Source organism: Saccostrea cucullata, unplaced genomic scaffold (genome assembly GCF_032062105.1).
Source record: "Saccostrea cucullata isolate Sc308-1 unplaced genomic scaffold, CSIRO_AGI_Scuc_v1 ctg294, whole genome shotgun sequence".
NCBI classification, from domain to species: Eukaryota; Metazoa; Mollusca; class Bivalvia; order Ostreida; family Ostreidae; genus Saccostrea; species Saccostrea cuccullata.
In genome coordinates, this window is record NW_026936003.1 from 504,411 (window position 1) to 523,249 (window position 18,839).

Consider the following 18,839-nt stretch of genomic DNA (forward strand, 5'->3'; position numbering starts at 1 on the left):
ACCCAGGGGGGGCAGGGATCATGAAATTCACAATTTTTGTTCCCCTTCACCCATAGATGCTTTGTGCCAAATTTGGTTGAAATTGGTTCAGTGGTTGCAGAGAAGAAGCTGAAAATGTTCAAATGTTAATACACGACGCACGACGACGGACGAAAACAGATAGCGATAGGTCACCTGAGTTTACTCAGGTGACCTAAAAATTCATTTAAATGTAAAACACACCGGTAGGAAGCTACATGTACATGTACAGTGGAGCCTCATTTATTCGGACGCTTTGGTTCCTAGGCAATTTGTCCGGATATGTGAAGCGTCCGGATACCTGAATAATCAGTTTAACAGAACAAAATAACTTTAAAAAATTCTGTTCTGATGAAAAATCCTCCGGATACTGAAGCATCCAGATATCTGGCATACGGATATCTGAAGGTCCACTGTACATAAAAAGCCACCCCAACGGCCCTAGGCCTGTTCAAATTAAAGCTTTACAGACTTTTCTCCTTTTCACTATTCAGTTATAAATAGTAAAAGTTAAAGTAAGCTTTGAAATCTTAATTAATTTTTCTATAATAATCAACAGTTTATGGAAGTGTTAAGGGTACACATCTTAATTTTCAAAATGTTCATAGTCTAATTATGTGGAAGAATGCATTAAATGATAAGTTTAAAATAAACTCAAGCATTTTTATAATATATAACAATTTTATTGATAATTTTTTTGATATAAAAATTTGAAGCATTTTCCCACTTTAAAATATGATTAATGTACTAGTTTATCTTCTTCTTCTTTTGTTTTTCTGAGCTATCCTCTTTTTTCTTGACAGGCTTTTGTGTTTTGTTGTGTATGCCTACAAAATAAAATGCAGATCAAATACACAGTAATCAAATACATGTATGTGAAAAAAAATAAAAGCTATGCATCATAACCTCAATAAGAAATAGCTGAAAGATCATGTAAGACTTTGTATCTAATCAGTTTTTCTTTTCTAACTTTAATATAATGCCACTTATTTTTCAGTATTTAGAATTAACTGGCCTATCTTGAGAAATTATGAATTCTGAAAAACTGTGTACTTTTCGAGAGGGATAACAAATACGACATTAAACCCTTAAAAAACAAAGAGGCTTCATTTGCACAAATTCCCTTTTTTCTAAGCATATTAAATAGAGCTTACGTGCACAAGATTCTGTCTTTTTTCAAGCCATTTTTCTCTGATTGTTTCCAAGTCCTCCTTCCTGCAAAACTCCTGAATGCCCTCTGATTTAGAGAAAGTTTTTAAAAATTAAACATACACAAATATCGAGCTTACAAAGAGCTCAATATGCAGACATTTGCATCATTAATTATAGGATATTCCCATTATTATAAGAAATAAATGTTGTCTTAATAGCAACAAAATATACATGTATGTACACATAAAATGATATAACGGAGTGGTAGAGAAGAAAAGAAGCCCATGGACCAGTGCTCAAGTGCATTGCAACCATGGCCATGCTGTTTTGAGATGACTTATAAGGAATTTTTTCCATGTATTCCAATATAAAATTTCCATCCCCAGTTGTGTCCCCACCTTAATTCTTGCGACCACAGTTTGAACAACCTTGAACCTTTGGTTTAAGTGAGCTTAAAGCTAAATTTTAAAGTAAATTCTGGAGGAAAATGTCTTCTTTCAACAGAATTCAACAAAATGCATGAAAGACAGTGTTCAATGAATGGTCTTGTTACAAACTATATAAAAACATAATGTCAATAAACATCTAAACATCAAATGATAATATGCAAAGTACATTCTAAAAACCAAAGAAATACCTCATCAGTTTGATTGTATTAGGTAAATTTTATGAGTAACATTGAACAAAATTCTTTTTCAACAAGAGGTCCACGGGCCTTATAGGTCACCTGAGTATTGTGCAACAACTTTCAAACAATTAAATTTGGTTCATGTTTTAAACCAGAGGCCATGAAATTTTCAATTCACCATTTTGAAAGAGACACCATTGCTTATCATAATTATAGACTTAGCATGCTTACTCTATTTAATTAATACCCAGAGGTAGATCACAGTAACATTTTAAGAGAAAATGCACTTCCACTTTATAACCAGTTGTGCACCTCATCCCAAAGGAACCAATGACCCTGGGGCCACATATTTCAAAATTTTGCAAATTTTATCATAAAATGGTTGATGAATACCAAAGAGCAGATTTCAAAGCATTAATTTATTTTAAACTATAACCCCCCACCCCCGACCCAGGGAGGGATTTTTAAAATATATAACATTTTGCTAGATAATTTTTTTAATCATAAATATATATAAGGATCATTGGCATAAAACCCAGGACTTTAAAGATTTTCCAAGAATTAATGTATTTTCACTATATAATCATTAGAGCCCCGTCCTAACACCAGTACCCATGACCATGGGGCCATAAAATTCACAATTTTGGAAGAGGCACTCTTGCTCATCATAACGATGTGCAATGTTAGTTTATTTAATACCCAGGAGCAGAGAAGAAGATTTTCAAAGAATTAATACATTTTACTATATAAAAAATAGAGCCCCGCCCTAAGCAGAACCCATGACCCTGTGTGTGGCCATAAAATTAACAATTTTGGAAGAGGACTCTTGTATCTCATCATAACTATAAACTTGGTTAGTTTATTTAATACCCAGGAGCAGAGAAGAAGATTTTCAAAGAATCAATGCATTTTAAAATATATGATCAATAAAGCCCCACCCTAACACCAGAAAATGACCTTAAAACCATAAAATTCACCATTTTGGAAGAGGCACTCTTGCTGCATAACTATGTGCTTGGTTAGTTTACTTAATACCCAGGAGCAGAGAAGAAGATTTTCAAAGAAATCATGCATTTTCATTATATTTTCTATATATGCCCCACCCTCACTAGAACCCCTGATGCCCTGGGGCCATGAATTTCAGAATTTTTTTAAATTAAACATAACACATGCTCATTTTACACATGCCAACAGTTTTACTTGATGTAGGAGTAAAGAAGAAGACTTTTTTTAAAGATTGCAATAATTTTAGTGGTTCTGGCCCCACCCCTCAGGCCCCAGGGGGACGAGGACCATAAAATTCACAATTTTGTTCCCCTTCACCCATAGATGCTGTATACAAATTTGGTTGAAATTGGTTCAGTGGTTTCAGAGAAGAAGCTGAAAATGTTCAAATGTTAACACACGACGCACAACACACGATACATGACACATGACAACGGACGAAAACGGATAGCAATAGGTCACCTGAGTTACTCAGGTGACCTAAAAATATAAAAAAAGAAATGAATAAGTGTAAAAACCTTTTATTCTTTCATCATCTTCAGTGAAGAAAAAGGAACTTTGGCTGCTGGTGAACACGTTGACAGGAATGTTGGTCCTTCAGAGAAATTAATTATTTTTTTAGTTCACCTGTACTTTTAGCAAAGTAAGAATATACTGTACGGCTTTATATGAACCAAGCACAAAGTGGACTAAGAAAATATGTACCCGGTATGTTTTCGTTTATAAACTTTTGAATTAAATGCATGCAGATCAATTCAAGACTTGTCAAATACAAGGGCACAAACCAGTAATTTTACCATCAGAATTATGCTGACATAATACGGAATAATCAACACTCTTGTCTTTCCCAAAAGACGAAAATGATTAACTTTCTTGTTCAAAAATTCAATATTATCGAAGTACATCTTCCTTTATATTGTGTTATATAAACCTAGCAAAGTCACATACTACATTTTTGTAAATTGTACATTTTTTTAATGAAAAAATCATTTGTTTTATGGAAAAATTTTATTCTTCACATATAAATACACACTCTGTTTCCTCATCTGACGTCATATTTTCGTCGCTACTGTCAACATGCTGTTTCCATAGGAACTGGTCTGCCTTCTGGTTTGAACTGGATCCTATCTGTTCTACTTCTGGGAGAATACAGATAGTAAAAATTAATAATGCTCAAAAATAATTTATGTTAATGAAGCCAACAACTGCATATTATTACCAAAGAAGGATTTTTTTTAGAGAAAAATGGTTGTACATGTAGTATATTACATATATACAATACAGCTGTAGTACCTACTAAATATCTATTTTCAGCTGCAATATCATTAATAAGCTGGTGTATATGTAAAGATAGCTCTTGTATGAAATCTAACCTATAGATTTAAGTGAATAAAATTAATATTGACAAGACTTGGGGGCTCTCCTATCCTATTGTAAAAATTTGAGTGTGAGACAAGCTTAACATTACATGAAGATTTAGGTACTTGGCCTACATAATACGCTCCACAAGAGTTGTCTGTGGGAAAAATTATGGATCTTTTTTTTTTAAAGAAATGCCTTTCACAAATAAGTTCTCTTTTTCTTGCAAGATTTATAAACAAGCCCTTTGTGATCTAACAGTCCTTTTTGTTCATAAATTACTATAAAATTACATGAATGTACATTTATATTTTTATCCTGGGGTCAAGATATTATTTTGTGGGAATTTGATTTCTTGGGTGAAGAAATGATAAACTGACACATCAGGACATAAATTTATGGATTTTTTCATATCATGAAAACATTGTAAATTAACCCCATGAAATTTATTAATGATTTTTCACTTCACTATATATCAGTGACTGGGGTACCTGGCATTTCTTCATCACTGTCTGTCGTCTGCTGTTGCTGTCTCCCGAACACAGAGAGGAGAGAGAACTGCGAGTCTGCCACACCGGAAGTTTTGTTTGAGAATGTCTCCCTGAAGGAATCGAAGGACACCTGATAGAACCTCTCCTTGGTCACCTCCGGTACCTCCTCCTCAACAGGTGCCTCATGTCTGTCTGGACCTACAGCTTCTGTGTCCTCATCTGAGGAGGCACTCATTTTCCTGGAAAGATTCATTGTTAAAAGGTTTCATTGCAGTATGCATCACAGATTGAAATAATTTGTGGATTGAAATAATTTGTGGTATTTTTTTCTGAGAAAGGAACTTTACACTGATAAATTCTATTTAGAAATGTACAATTAAATATGAACTGTGAAGTTTACATTTAACATTTATTTGCGTAAAAAAAAATAATGATTCCAAATGCATCAGTTTTTGATCAATGGCAGGTAAAAAAAGAAAAGAAAAAAAAATTGAGTATGTCAGCAATATAAAGGACAAATCTACCTCTGCACTGTTTTTACTTTCTTTTTCTTCTGCTGTGGTTCCATTTCAAACTGTTTGTGGTCTTCCTTGGTAGGGTCAAAATGAATGGCAGACACATCTCTTCAATCAAAATGACATACAATGTTCAGTGTTGATATAAATTGGCCTTTCACATTGTATTAGGCTAAATTAGAGATATACTGTAGTTCTTTCTTCTTTTTTCATTATTCAAGTTCATAGTTTCAAAACTCAAATTTAATTTAAAATAATAATTCTATGAACAAAGTAAAATACATGCATATTGAAAAGGTGGATTTTTTTTTTTTTGAATAAGACACATAATTATTTCTTCTTTTTTTTTTAAATATTTTGCTTTCTGGCTATAAAAGAGTTTAAAAGAGATTAAAATTCACTTGAGAGAGCCCTTTTTTACTTTCATATATATACATGTTATTTATTTCATGAAATATGTTTGTTTAAGTTTAAAGAACTGAAAATAATATACTTTCTCCTTTCTAAATAAAATGGTGTGACATAAGGGCGAAACGATTACACGTGTAAACAGCGATGTTTCGATTATATGCTCTAAACGTTTACAGACTGAGTAAACGTTTACACGAAGGTCATTATCAATGTCTATCAGAAATAAAGTTATACACAAACAAATTGTTTTATTTCATAATTTACAAAACAAACACAGTCTTTGACCATTTGAAAAGCAACAATCTATACCGGAAACATATTGAATAAAAATATTTAAAACCCGATACGGTATAACATATTTAATTCCAATTTCTGAGTTGCGAATACTAGCGATGTTTTATGACACTTTGAATGTAAAACGATATATTTTGATTAAATAAATATAATACATTGTTCACAAGTCTTTGAAAAGTGTTTCGATACAGTCAGCAGGTCTTGTTTGACTTTTTTCGAGATTAAAAGATCCACCTTTACAATACATCTGGTATGTAGCCAAACAAACCAATGCAGTTGGGTGACAATGTAGAAAGTGTACGAGTTTAATGCGCCTCAAATTCTTACGTCATAATGACCAACGATGAAATTGAAATAACAACTCATACTTATATTAAAGTGCAAGAATTGATTATTAAATTCGAAGTTCATGAGTAAGTAGCCATAAAAATCCAACAGAGAATATCTCCCGTTTAAACGGTATCGTTTCGTTTAATGCTATCCGTTTAAACATTTACAAAATTCAGTAAACGTTTCACCCTTAGTGTGACATTATGTAAAAACTAAAATTCAAAAAGACAGCTTAACATGTAAATTTCACCACTTCAATGTCCATCACTATTTTTTGTTTCAATAAAATCTTACTTGAGCAAATTCTTCTTCTTATGTACTATCTTTATTTATATTTTCTATGAAATCTTACTTAAACAAAGTCTTCTTCTTCTGTACTTTCTTTAATGCCTTGGATCCTACCACTTCTTCCAAGATTTTTAATGCTCTAGACTTTTCATCATCATTCTCTGTTGGAGGCTTGAATCCTACAGATAAAACACACTTTTGAAATACAGAAACATTAAACAAAATTAATAATAAAATATACAACATATTGCAACTAAATTTCTTTGATACTGAAGGACTCTTCTATCAAGGAAACTGGGTTATAAAGAACTCATTTTAAGGGGTACCAATTCTCTGATGATTTGTTCTTTAAAGCATTGTAATTTTAAGGAAGCAAAATTCAACCATACTCAATAATTGGTATCTGATTATCTTAAATCAATTAAACTTGGAATGTTTTGTCCACAATTGCATGTATACCATTGTTTTATTATGTGTCTTACATGAAAAAAGTTTCATATGTAAAGATTTTGAATTAATATTTTAAAATTACCCTCCTCTTCCTCATCAGAGCTGCCATCTTTCTCTGATCCAGATTCATCCATAAATTTCTCATCTAATTTGAATCTCTCATCATTCTTGTATCTAGATTGAAGCTTCATTAACTGAAATTTCCCAACAAAAACTGGAGTTTGGTCATAAATGTTGAATAATATTTTGAGACAGGATATTAAGTAAAATAAACCATTTTATTGCAATATAGGTATATTCTGGCTTAAGCTTACAATATGTCATTATCCCAATGAAATTTTTCATTGATAGACATTGGATAGAAGATAATTCTTTGTCTCTCAGTGCTCTGGCTTGTAAATTTACATTTACTGGGAATATTTTTTCAAAAAAAAAAAATTATTACAGTATAAATAAAAACAATATATTTTTAGAGGTAAACCTTTTTCCCTGCTTTTCCCTCGAATTCAGGTCGTATTCTGAACCTCTCCTCGTCTGCGTCCTCATCTGATGCCTCATCTGAAGAGCTGTCAAACAGGGCCGGCTTCTTCTCTCTTTCAGTCTACAAATCACATTGAAAATGACACATTTTGAACTTATATTCACATAATGTATATCCGAACATCATTTCAAATTCAATAAGCCCAAGAGAATAAAACTTCCTAACTTCCAAGATATCCAGACAATCAAGATACTGAGGTTACAATACACAAATTAAAGAAAAGTAGCTGGGACAACTATTTCCAATTGACTTCAAAATATATATATGGTATTTTACATAACATATGATTGAGATATTGAAGTTTAAACTTACTTTTTTTCAGGATCAGTGAAAAAGTCATTACGACACTTGCTCTTTTTGGTTTGAGCAATAATACATGTATATTTATGGTGCTTACATTGGTTTTATTCGCTGTCTGAACTTTATCTTCCCCTTCTTCCATCAGTTTGTCTTCAGCATCACTGCTATCTGACTCAAACACTATCTTCTTGTTGGGTCTCTCTTCCTTTGAGTTCTAAAACAGATTGCTAATCATGAATAACTTAGATTTCTATCTCTTTCATACCTCAAGATCAGAGATGATGTTGTTTCTTTAAGTGTACATGCATATTATGAACATAAAATATCACAACTGGGACCCTATTAGAATATATCTAGGTTAGAATATTCCTCTTCAAAAAATAAATTCAAGAAATTGACTTTGATTTTTTTTACAGTGAATTTGAAAACATTTCATTAAAAAATTATGTAGAATGTTCAAATGTTTATTTAATGCTTGAAGAATAAATCTAATATTTAATTTTCTTTGAATTCAGCATATCAGATTGTTTTTCCTTTGCAGTTACTTATACTGCTCTACTTGACTTTGTTAACATTCCCACTCTAACCACTCTGACACTGACTGACCAGTTTGACATTGACTGACCACTTTGACATTGACTGACCAGTTTGAGGGCTTGTTGTATAGCTCTCTTCTTCAACTCTGTCTCCTTTGCCCTCTCCATCATGGACTCCACTCTCTTCCTATCTGCTGCCTTACTTCTCTCCTTTATATCCACATCAGCAGTCACTTCTGTTTTCTTCATCTTCTCTTTCATGGACTCCACTCTCTTTCTATCTGAGGCATTGCTCCTTTCCACATCAGCAGTTAATTTTGATTCACTCTTCCTCACTCCTTCTTCCAATAATCCACTCTGAACAGAACTAACAATATCCTTCTTGCTTTTCCCTAATTTTCCACCTTGGGTCTTAGTTTCATTCCCTTCCATGGAATTTTTAGTGTTTTTGATAGAAGAATCTACCATTATAGTTCCTTTAGAAGATGATGTGACCTTTTTCACATTTCTTTCTTTCTCTGTTGGAAACTCTCCCATATCTTGATCAGAACTATTGCACATATTCCCTTGGTTCTTACCTACATCGGAACTATACAAAGATGAAGTCCCTTTAAAGGGTAGAAACACACACTTTGCACCACTTTTTCCTGACGAACTTTTAGATTTCTTTACTATTTCATCACTTGCTGCTGTATCTTCTACTTGCCTATCATCTTCCCTGCTGCTCTCTGATGCACTTGAGAACAAATTTTCCTCAGAACTGACCTGTGGGGAGTTTTCATCAGAATCTAACACAGAATTATTTAGCACTGAATCATTGTTGGTTTGCTCAGACACAAGCTCAGATTTCATCGTTCTCTTAGTTTTGGGGTCTCCTATCACCGGTAATGTTTTCTGTGTGTTGGGTGTACTTTTCTTTAAAGAAGTCCCAGCTACTTCGAAATCAAGATTTCCTTCATGATTTTCTGGGTCGCTATTGAACTTTCTCTGATATTCCCTTTCTATTCTTTTTGCTAACCTTTCATAACCTACTGCACTTAAACTATCATCACTCTCATAATTAAAATTGCTCGACTCGCTCCTAGATTCTTCCATAGTTAATCCGTCTGAAAATTCATTGATTCCTTGTGTCACAGAGAACCTTTTGGATTGAACAGGAATTTTCCCAGAATTCTTTTTGAGTTGCTTAGCAACAATGACATCAGTGTCAGCAGATGAAACAGATTCCTTGTCTGATTCATCTTCCATGAAATTCACAACACCACTTGAAACACCAGCTGATTTTTCATCCGAATCATGAACATTTTTTAAAGAGTTATCTTTCTTGCTAGCAGTTTCTTTGAGCCTTGAATTAAAATGTTTTGAATCCTTCTCAGTGTTTTTCTCTTTCAATGAATGTCCAGTTACACTAGCAGAAATTCTGTTCTTATCTTTAGTGAGAGGAGTTTTCATTGCTTCATAATCTGAATCAGAATCCTCTTCTGCACAGGCTCCAAGTTTGGCACTTCCTGTGCTTTCCTTCAGAGAAACTACCTCCAAATCATCTTCTTCTTCAGTAACACCATTCAGCCTTTGTGTTGGTTCCCCAGCAGAAACACGGGTCTGATGACATTTCCTCCTCACAAACTTTGATGTTGAGTGGACATCTCCGATTCGTTTCTTTGTCTTCTCTGGATTTTCTTCCTTCAGTGCCCAGGTTAGTGTCTCAGTATCACAGTTATCAGGACCTTGTTCCTCTTCTTTGACCTTTTTGACATTGTGACAGAACTTGGAAGGATCTACAGTCACTATCTGATTTTTTTCATTAAGGATTAGTCCTCTTGAATACACATGCATAATCTAAAAACACCTATTATGGTTCCCTTGCTTTCTACAAAAGTGGGAGATATAAATTGGTTTAGGAGTGTATATGCCCATCAATACAGCATACTTTCTATGATACTTGGGTGAAAAGCTCAAAGTTCAAAGTTACAAGATTGTCTTTTATGTGTTACAAAATGTCTCTGGCTAATATATTATTTCAAATAAACTTTTGTCCTTCAGTTAGGTACATAAATATTCCTTGAATTAGCTTATTTTTCAGTGTTTTTGAACATGTACTCCATGTCAATTCATTCATGCAGTAATTTTGAATGAAAGGGTTAACTTTTAGAAGACATTTAGTTGGGAAACATCATATGCAATATGGTTATGATTAAGAGTTATTCCCCTTTAATAGCATTCTCCTCCTCTATGTTTAAAACATGTTTTTAATCTAACATTTTGTCATTGAAATATTGATTTGAAAAAAGTCATGAGATTTCGTTTCATACTCATATAAGAAATAATCAAGAAAGGATACTTTTTTGCCATGCTTGCTGGGAATATGGACTATTGGTAATACTCTACCATACTTTCCAACCACCCAATTCTGTAAGGAAAAAAATCAAGCAATTAGCTAGTTAACATACCACCTGCAATTTATAAAAGTTTTAAACATTATTTGATAAGCAAAATTCTGAAAAGAGAAAAGGAAAAACATATTTTAAGCTGCATTGTGCATTGTCCAAGCAAGGAGAATATTTCTTTCAGATGCCTAACTTTGAAATTCATGGTTATTTACCTCCTCTCCCTCAATGCTGGTGCCTGGCACTGCTCCCCGCATATGAAAATCCTCGATCCCTTCCTGATTTTTTAATGGATCATTGTGCATGCCCTTTTTGCGTTTCACTTTAGGTTCCACGGCAAAACCATTTTCACGTTCCTTGCTAAGTCTGCATGAATTTGATACAGGTTAAAGTTATGTGCAGTCCATATATAAAGGTCATAGACAGGTCAAGGTCAATAGGATGTTCAAAAATGTATGTCTTTAATTTGTCAAAATATGTCAACAAACATTGATTCTTACATTCTTTTTTAAAAATGACTTTTAGCATGAATATTCTTTGAGCATAGACCCAATTTAATCTGTTTTATTATAAATACCTTTTCAAAAAATCCTCCTTAGCTAACTGTAGCTTCAGCTGTGAACCCCTCCACTTTGTTTTGTTGTAAACACTGAAACCTAAAATCAATTTTCCATGATAATTAGCATACAATATGAATATACTTCTTATATTGTCATTGATAATATAAATTGTTTTAAAATATTGTAGATAACAAAATCATTTACAATATATCAGTTTAGTGAATTTTTATTCAAATTAATTTATAGAATTTCATAAATTCTATTCCTAGTTCAATTTTCAACGAAAAAAATCATTGGTGGTACCCCCAAAAATTTTCTGGAGTCCTGGGGCAAGGCAGATATTTTACTAGAATATTATCTTAAACCTATAGATTTTATTACTAATATTAATTACAATTACAATTGCAATCCATTTTTGGTTACTAAGCTGGTTTTTTCATTAATGAACAGTCCGAGGTTGTATTAAAATTGTAATAGTTTGGGCCATGGATATAGCACCTGACTGGAGATGCAGGGGTCCCGGGTTTAATTCCCGGTCCAGCCATACATTTTCTCCTTTCCTGTTACAAAATATTAACTAAAGGATGCTGTGTTTTTCCCCTTACTTTAACAATCATTTCCTGATTTCATTTATTCTTACATGTACATTTCTTAAAATTGTGTATCACGCAGAACACCAACGAAACTTAAAACTAGAATGTTAAAATTTACATGTAAGATCTTGAGTTACTTGTATTCAACAAAAGTTACAGCATATTCCTTCAAGTATATTATCAAATCATTTAGATGTCATTTGGATTTTACTAGGATTTCCTTTGTGCTTTATATTTCTATATGTAAATTACTTACATTTGGACAAGTTTTCCTCACTGATGTTCAAATTCACATATGCAAAAATCTTTTCTGAAGAATCTTCTACAAAAATAAAAATGGCAAATAAATTTCATGTACACACTGCATATGTATCCATCATTATACATATTGTAAAAAATTAAATATGGTTGATATTAATCATATATTTAAGTGAGGTAGAAATTACAATCAGTAAAAATCTATAATGATTTACACATTTAAATGTAGGTTATTCACATGATTTTAAAACTGGTCAATGCATTAATTATCAGACAAATTTATAATATGATATGTGTGTCATTAAGAGTTAAAGAGTTAATCTCTCTCTTGAGGAAAGAAAAAGTTATGGTCATCTTATTTTAATTCTGTAAATCTTCTTTTTTTCCCAATGTACAAAAAAAAAAAAAATAAAATAAAATTACACAATTTTGCATCTCAAACCTTTCATTTGGTTTATCCATTAAATGTATTTTTAAATACTTTGTAACAGTTTTTTTTTTCACAATACATATCAAAAAAAGAAAATAGTTGAGTTATTGGATATTTTCATGCATTTTTTTTCTAATGCAGTGACTGGGAAGGCCAAAATGGTCAATGGGACTATGGCGCAACTGTCAACATTTTTGATGGGCCATTTCGAAAATGAATGGGACATCAATATAATCTGATAATCTAATTCAAAAAATATAAAAAGTGACAAACAAATACGAAATATGAGAGAAAACACGTTTTTATTTAATTGACTGAATCTGATTTATAACTGATGAAAAGCAGCAAATTCAAAGGAACTTGTTTAGAATATAACTGACCTGTATTTTGTGTCAAAATTACGACAGTTTTGGAAAGGGAACAGCCCTACCATACAAATGAATGAAGTATCGCTTTGTTTAACTGGAAGTACAACCACGGTGTAGTACCTAAACGGTTGCTATCCGAACAAAATAGCGTTCAGTGTTGCTATTCGAAATTTCTACGGCTGCTATCAGAAATAAATATGTTTGAATCGCTTGGAAGAAGTTGTAAAACTGTGAAATCGAGACCCCAAATCAATGTAGTCATCGAAAAAACTAAGTGCACGGAACAAGTAAGGCATTTCTATAAATGTTGTCATTTGTATTTTGTAGAATAGTCCTCTAATAATTTTGAATTAGTAGAATCTCCGAAGCCTGTATCGAATCTCGAGTCAATACACACCCAGTTTTCATGCCTTTTTTAACTTATCTATTATTTAGATTGTGTTTATTGTGGTATGTGAAGATGCGTCAATATATAATAATACTTACATATGATTAAAACTATTCAAAAGTGCATTGTGAAAGAGATTTTTGGATGAAACACGATTTTTTAAAGTAACGGTTGCTATCAGAGTCTTAGCATATCCTGCACCGGCTATAAACTGAAAACATCTCATCGGTTGCTATTTGAAAATTACTCTTATTTCTATCAATTAAATAAAGCTATGGCAGCAAATGCCTAAAATAGTTAAATATCCCAAACAGCATTTAAAATACGATGTCTATTATGTATGCAGTGGACTTTAACCAACTTAATTCTGAGACGTAAGTTCGATTTTGAAAGGCGGGAAGGGGGGGGGGTACATGTAGATAAAAAAATGGAAAATTGTCGAACTTCTTTCAGTTACATTTTTTCAGGCGCTAGCACCTTTTCTTGTTTGATTATACTGCCAACGGCTTAGCCCCCCTCCCCCCCCCACCTTTTTCGAAAGATAGACTTAGTATAGACATTGAAAATTGCTGCGTAGGTTTAGCCCCCCCCTTACTTTCCACAGATACGTTGCAGTATAGGTTTAACATTGGGAAAGTGGTGCTGTTTGGAAAAACAATTTACGTAATGAAGTTCACCCCACCCCACTCCTACGGGGTTTATTTTGGAGATCTAAAAAAAATTCTTATCGTTAACTCCCCTCTTTTAATTTGCTTCCGACGCCAATGACGCAATAAAAAGGGCGTGTAGGGGAGGGGGGGGGGGTTATGCTTGGAAAATGTCAACACCTTTTTAAAACAAAATTTGTTACTCGAACGAATGCAGGCAATAATCAAAACATTGACCCCCCTCGCCCCATTAAAATTTTCACGAATTATTTAATTTATATAGGTAAAACAAGACAAGCCCCTGTCCTCACCCCACCCCCCCCCCCCACCCAGAAAGAAAGAAGGGTTTTAAGATAGACGGCCTCCACTTCTTTTTTCAATAAATTCATAATTTTTGGACTTTCGGAGTGTTTGACATACTCATCATTTTTTTTACTTACAGAAAATTTTCTTAACAAAAAAGAGGAAATAGGAGCATACCCCCCTTTTTTCCTTCAATGGACATGAACATCATATGAACATCCTACCTATATAAAATGTGGAAGATAATGTAAGCTCATACCGGTATGTACTTACATTATTGTCTACGTTTTGCTCTTATGTACATTGTGCACTTTACTGCAGGAATCATGAACGTTGGACACTGGTAAAAACTTCATGTGGGATTTATTCATTTTTCAATTTAGATGTTTTTTTTTCAGATAGAGATTAATAATCTGTAGGTTTATGTTTGGATAGGTAGACTTAGTAAACCTTTCAGAAAAAAGAATATACTAGTAATAGGTTCAATAGTCACATGAATTAATTGCTGACAGTTTTGTAATTCTTTTACTATAGGCGTCGGATCGAATTGAAAAGGGTGGGGGTGGGGGTTAACAAATAAAGACATAGATTCGTCCCAATTTTCAATGACTAAATTATGTTTACATGTATCTTTGCAAAAAAGTAGGACGGCTAAGCCCCCCCTCTTTCCGAAGCATACATGTATATTATACATGTACATAGAAACTCAAATATTCATATTATACATATAAACATAAACAACAAGTAAATAATTTAGAAAGAATATATAGAAGGAACATTTAGAATATACATGTGGTTTCCTTCACAGATGTAAATTGGGGATGCGATGAAATAAAATTTGAAAACTTAAACCTTTTCCAATAGTAACCGGTGCTGTTGTCTAATAGTAGCCGTTACATAAGTTTCTCCTAATAAAACGCTCTAGATTTTAAGAAACCCATCAAAGCGGACAATTTTATAAAATAACCAATAATATTAACAAATACACAACGAACTGTCGGTTCAATTTTATCAAAAACCTAAAAATTCTGACGCAGTTTCAATATATTTCTTCCATGCATGTAAATGTGTCCAACGCTTTCAACAGTTTTCGTCTTATATATCAGCAATCCTTTAATTCATTAAAATTCTAAATAGACATGTTAGTTTTAGAAGGTAATGCGTTCCGTAGGGGTGAAATACCAAGCAGCGAAACTTAGATAATTGAATGATTGACCGTTTTGTTGAGCCAGCGAGGAAAAATACTTACAATTTCGTCCATTTTTTTCCACTAGCAACCGGAACTCTCGGATAGCAGTAAAGAACGCGCAATTTTTTCTGATAGCAACCGTTTAGGTACTACACCGTGACAACTGCACATTTTGAAGATTTCAACCAATGAGATTTGGTGCCATGATTGATTTAGTGCGCCATTTTTCACTTCAATGCGACTACGACGCATGGCGCAAGCCCTTCCCAATCACTGCTAATTCTCCAGAAATAGTTTCCATATTGTACATAGCTTACCTCCATTCTTTTTTCGTTTTATCTCCACCCCCGACACATCTCCAAAGCGACCAAATCTGTCCCGGATTTCCTTTTCTGTTACCTCAGGGAACAGACCCCCAACAAACACTCTCTTCATGCTCTATAGATACCTATAACCCTAAAATTAAAACCTTTTTGTAATTCAAAGTTTATTTTGCTTTTAAAGGTAAAGAGAAGAAAGTTTCAAAGTGAAATGGAGTTTAAAAGGATGTCCAAACAGAGAAATTGAATCGGGTCAGGAATATTCATTTCCTAACAAGTGGTCCATTAGTTAGAATACTGTAAATCACTTTTTATTCGTGAGAACTTTATTTTCGCTTAATTACTCGAGACAGTGTGCTCGCGAAAATTTAATTCTCGCTTAAAATAGCATTTCTTAAGATTATATAGAGCAAGAACCACCACAATTCGTGAAAAAATCAAGAAATGACTATCTCGCGAAAATAAGGTGTCGCGAAAATTTAGTGATCTACAGTAATCTAACTGTGTCTCGGTACAGGCCCTCACCACAGTTAGAATACGTCCCATATACTTGCAATGTAGCAAATCGGAGCGGATCTGCTCCGAAACGATTTTGAAGAATATAAAATGATTTGCACTGGGAATAACTACAAAAATAATCAAAACAAAAATTCTTGAGATTGCTTATGCCTTTTATCCCCCAAAATAATCCATATACGAGGGGCTATCAAAAAGTTCGTGGACTAGCGCCATAAAATAAAAACCGCTTTAGGTACATAAATGAATTTTGAAATATCTAGTTATCAATATCTTTTCAGTCTATAGAATAAATCACAAATCATGAATTCTATTTTTTAATAAATTAGTAATGTTTTTGTAAGCAATGGTATGTCCATGCGGCGCAACCTCGAAAACGACATTTTTTTTGACCTACGTGTTTTATTATGATATTAACATTTGACATCCAAATATTCCGTTAATTCAGGTATGTGTTGGGACACTATTGTTCCATAAAATGTTAAAGTTTTTCCTCATTCTGCAAGTTCTATGAAATTTTATCGTAAATTTTACATTGATTATCCAAACAAACATTGCCTTGAAAAAATTTCATTCTATAACGTTTTTCCCCTAGAATAACTGGTATACACCTAGGAAATGTTTAAACCGGCTACGGAGAATTAATGTGCATCCAGATTACTTGATTTTAATGCCAAAATAGATTCAGGGAAAAAAAAAGAATGTACAGTTAATGTCGATTTGTAGTCAAGGTGTGAAAAATCAATCATCAAAAAATAACGTTGATCATGCGTTTTATATATTGAACTTCAAAAGCAAAAGATGCTTGCACAATCAAAGGATGCCATTGTTTAAATTTTATTTGTAAAAGTATATGCATTGAAAGCCGCTATCCATGACATTTTAAGTCATATAAACAAGACGGACTGAAGCTCTTTCTCAGCTCCAGGAAATCTCATCAAAATAAGTGTATGAGGTAGAAAAATCAGGCATTGAAAAACAATGACGTTGTCCGACGTCATAAAACTAAACGGCGACAGCCCCGGGTGACGCTATAATGTCGTTTTTATTTTATAATAATTTGGGGAAAAAATGAATGTATTTAGCTAAAATTTTCAACTTTTCTTTATTTTTTGTTGTTTTATGTTCCTTCAAAATTTTGTAAGCTCAGACTACATAGTACTAATTTTATAGCCTCAGTCCACGAACTTTTTGATAACCCCTCGTAAATACGAAAATCCAATTAATTTTCTCAATGTTTTTCTCTCGATTCAAATTACCTGCCATGTTTACATTCGGAACTCTAGATTGTTCCTAGGAAATGCACTATGTAGCAGAAAGAAACACGGGCGATGACTCGCATTACGAATACACGGAAGGAATTCTATCGTTAAACCGGGTCTGTAGGACAATATCATTTTAACGATAGAACATTCTATCTAGTGGTCCATATCTGGAGAAGATTTCCTGAATCACTTTATGTGACAAATCACAATGGTCTGTGAATTGGAGCAGACCTCGGTTCAAAGGGGCTTGTCATGACTTATGAAGTTATGTGTCTATTTAAAAATTAAACACCCCTATACTATAAAATTTGTAGCATAGGGTGGACAAATTTAGAGTACACAAATGACTAGTCATAAATACAGAATAGACCCTGGCTGCGCACTGCTCAGTCCAAATTTTTTTAGCCTCGACGAAATCTCAATGAGATTACTCTTTTTATAAACACAAAAACAAACCTTTCACTATGTAATGCGCCCCTAAAATGTGATTCAATACTTGGTACTGACGACAGTCCTGTGAGTCCATGCTTGCTGTCTTTGAACTTCAACTGGAAATAGTTTGACTACTAGTAATAAAAGAATAAACACAAAAGGAAATCTTAATTCCGGAAAATGTAACGACGAAATATATCAAGGTTGAAAAGCAATCAAATCGGAAAGTGATATCAAAAATCGAAATAAATAAGCCTATAGGATTTATAGGTATGACAAACTAGGAATTCGTGTTTTTTTTTGGACACATTTACAGATTCAGTAAAAAAAAATTTCGTAAAACAGTGTCATTTGCCTGTTTTTTAAAATTTGCTTTAAAACTGAAATCCGCAGCAATTGGCACACTGTATATACATATCAAGAGACAGAAGAAAAATTTTTAAAAAACTGAAACATACATGTACACTGTATCATGTTTTGTAGACACTGCAGACCACACGAACTTGTCAGTTCTTTACTTTCATCTTTTAACTCATTGAATAATGTATAATTATAAGACTACGAGATAATAAAAAAAAATATCTTAGACAATTAAGTGAATTACAATAACAAAAATTGTACATGCAGAAAAAAATACAATACTAACGATATGTTTATCAATCATTTAATTTTATGCCTCCCCCCTCCCAAAAAATAATTTCAATTTTTTTAAGTCCAAGGGGCAAAATTCTGTCAAAACTGGTTTGAATGTACCCGAAAAAAAAAAACTTGGCCTAAATATTTCTATGATAAATCTGTATACCAAATTTTCTTCAGTATGTGCAATCGCTAAATTTCAGTATGTGCAACAGGTGCAAATAAAATG

The 18,839-nt window shown here is 33.0% G+C and overlaps 1 protein-coding gene across 1 annotated transcript; it reads right to left on the reverse strand.

Annotated features, from left to right (window-relative positions):
• Nucleotides 1-682: 682 nt before the first annotated feature.
• Nucleotides 683-18,120, reverse strand: LOC134244544 (nucleolar protein 8-like). Its single transcript, XM_062726804.1, has 17 exons — nt 17,999-18,120; nt 15,759-15,897; nt 12,115-12,180; nt 11,283-11,361; nt 10,921-11,071; nt 10,660-10,728; nt 8,427-10,109; nt 7,880-7,996; nt 7,423-7,542; nt 7,024-7,135; nt 6,556-6,670; nt 5,178-5,276; nt 4,654-4,892; nt 3,837-3,942; nt 3,322-3,398; nt 1,173-1,255; nt 683-845 (listed from the first exon to the last, which is right to left on the reverse strand). The coding sequence occupies exons 2-17, from the start codon at nt 15,874-15,876 to the stop codon at nt 771-773; spliced, it is 3,309 nt and encodes a 1,102-aa protein (XP_062582788.1). The 5' UTR covers nt 15,877-15,897; nt 17,999-18,120; the 3' UTR covers nt 683-770.
• Nucleotides 18,121-18,839: the final 719 nt, after the last annotated feature.

Excerpts from the sequence above, each read along its gene's own strand:
- LOC134244544 (XM_062726804.1), bottom strand. The coding sequence starts at position 15,876 with ATGAAGAGAGTGTTTGTTGGGGGTCTGTTCCCTGAGGTAACAGAAAAG. Across the intron at positions 12,181-15,758 it reads AAAACGAAAAAAGAATGGAG|AAGATTCTTCAGAAAAGATT; the intron begins GTAAGCTATGTA and ends TTATTTTTGTAG. Across the intron at positions 5,277-6,555 it reads AAGAAGAAGACTTTGTTTAA|AGATGTGTCTGCCATTCATT; the intron begins GTAAGATTTCAT and ends TTTTGATTGAAG.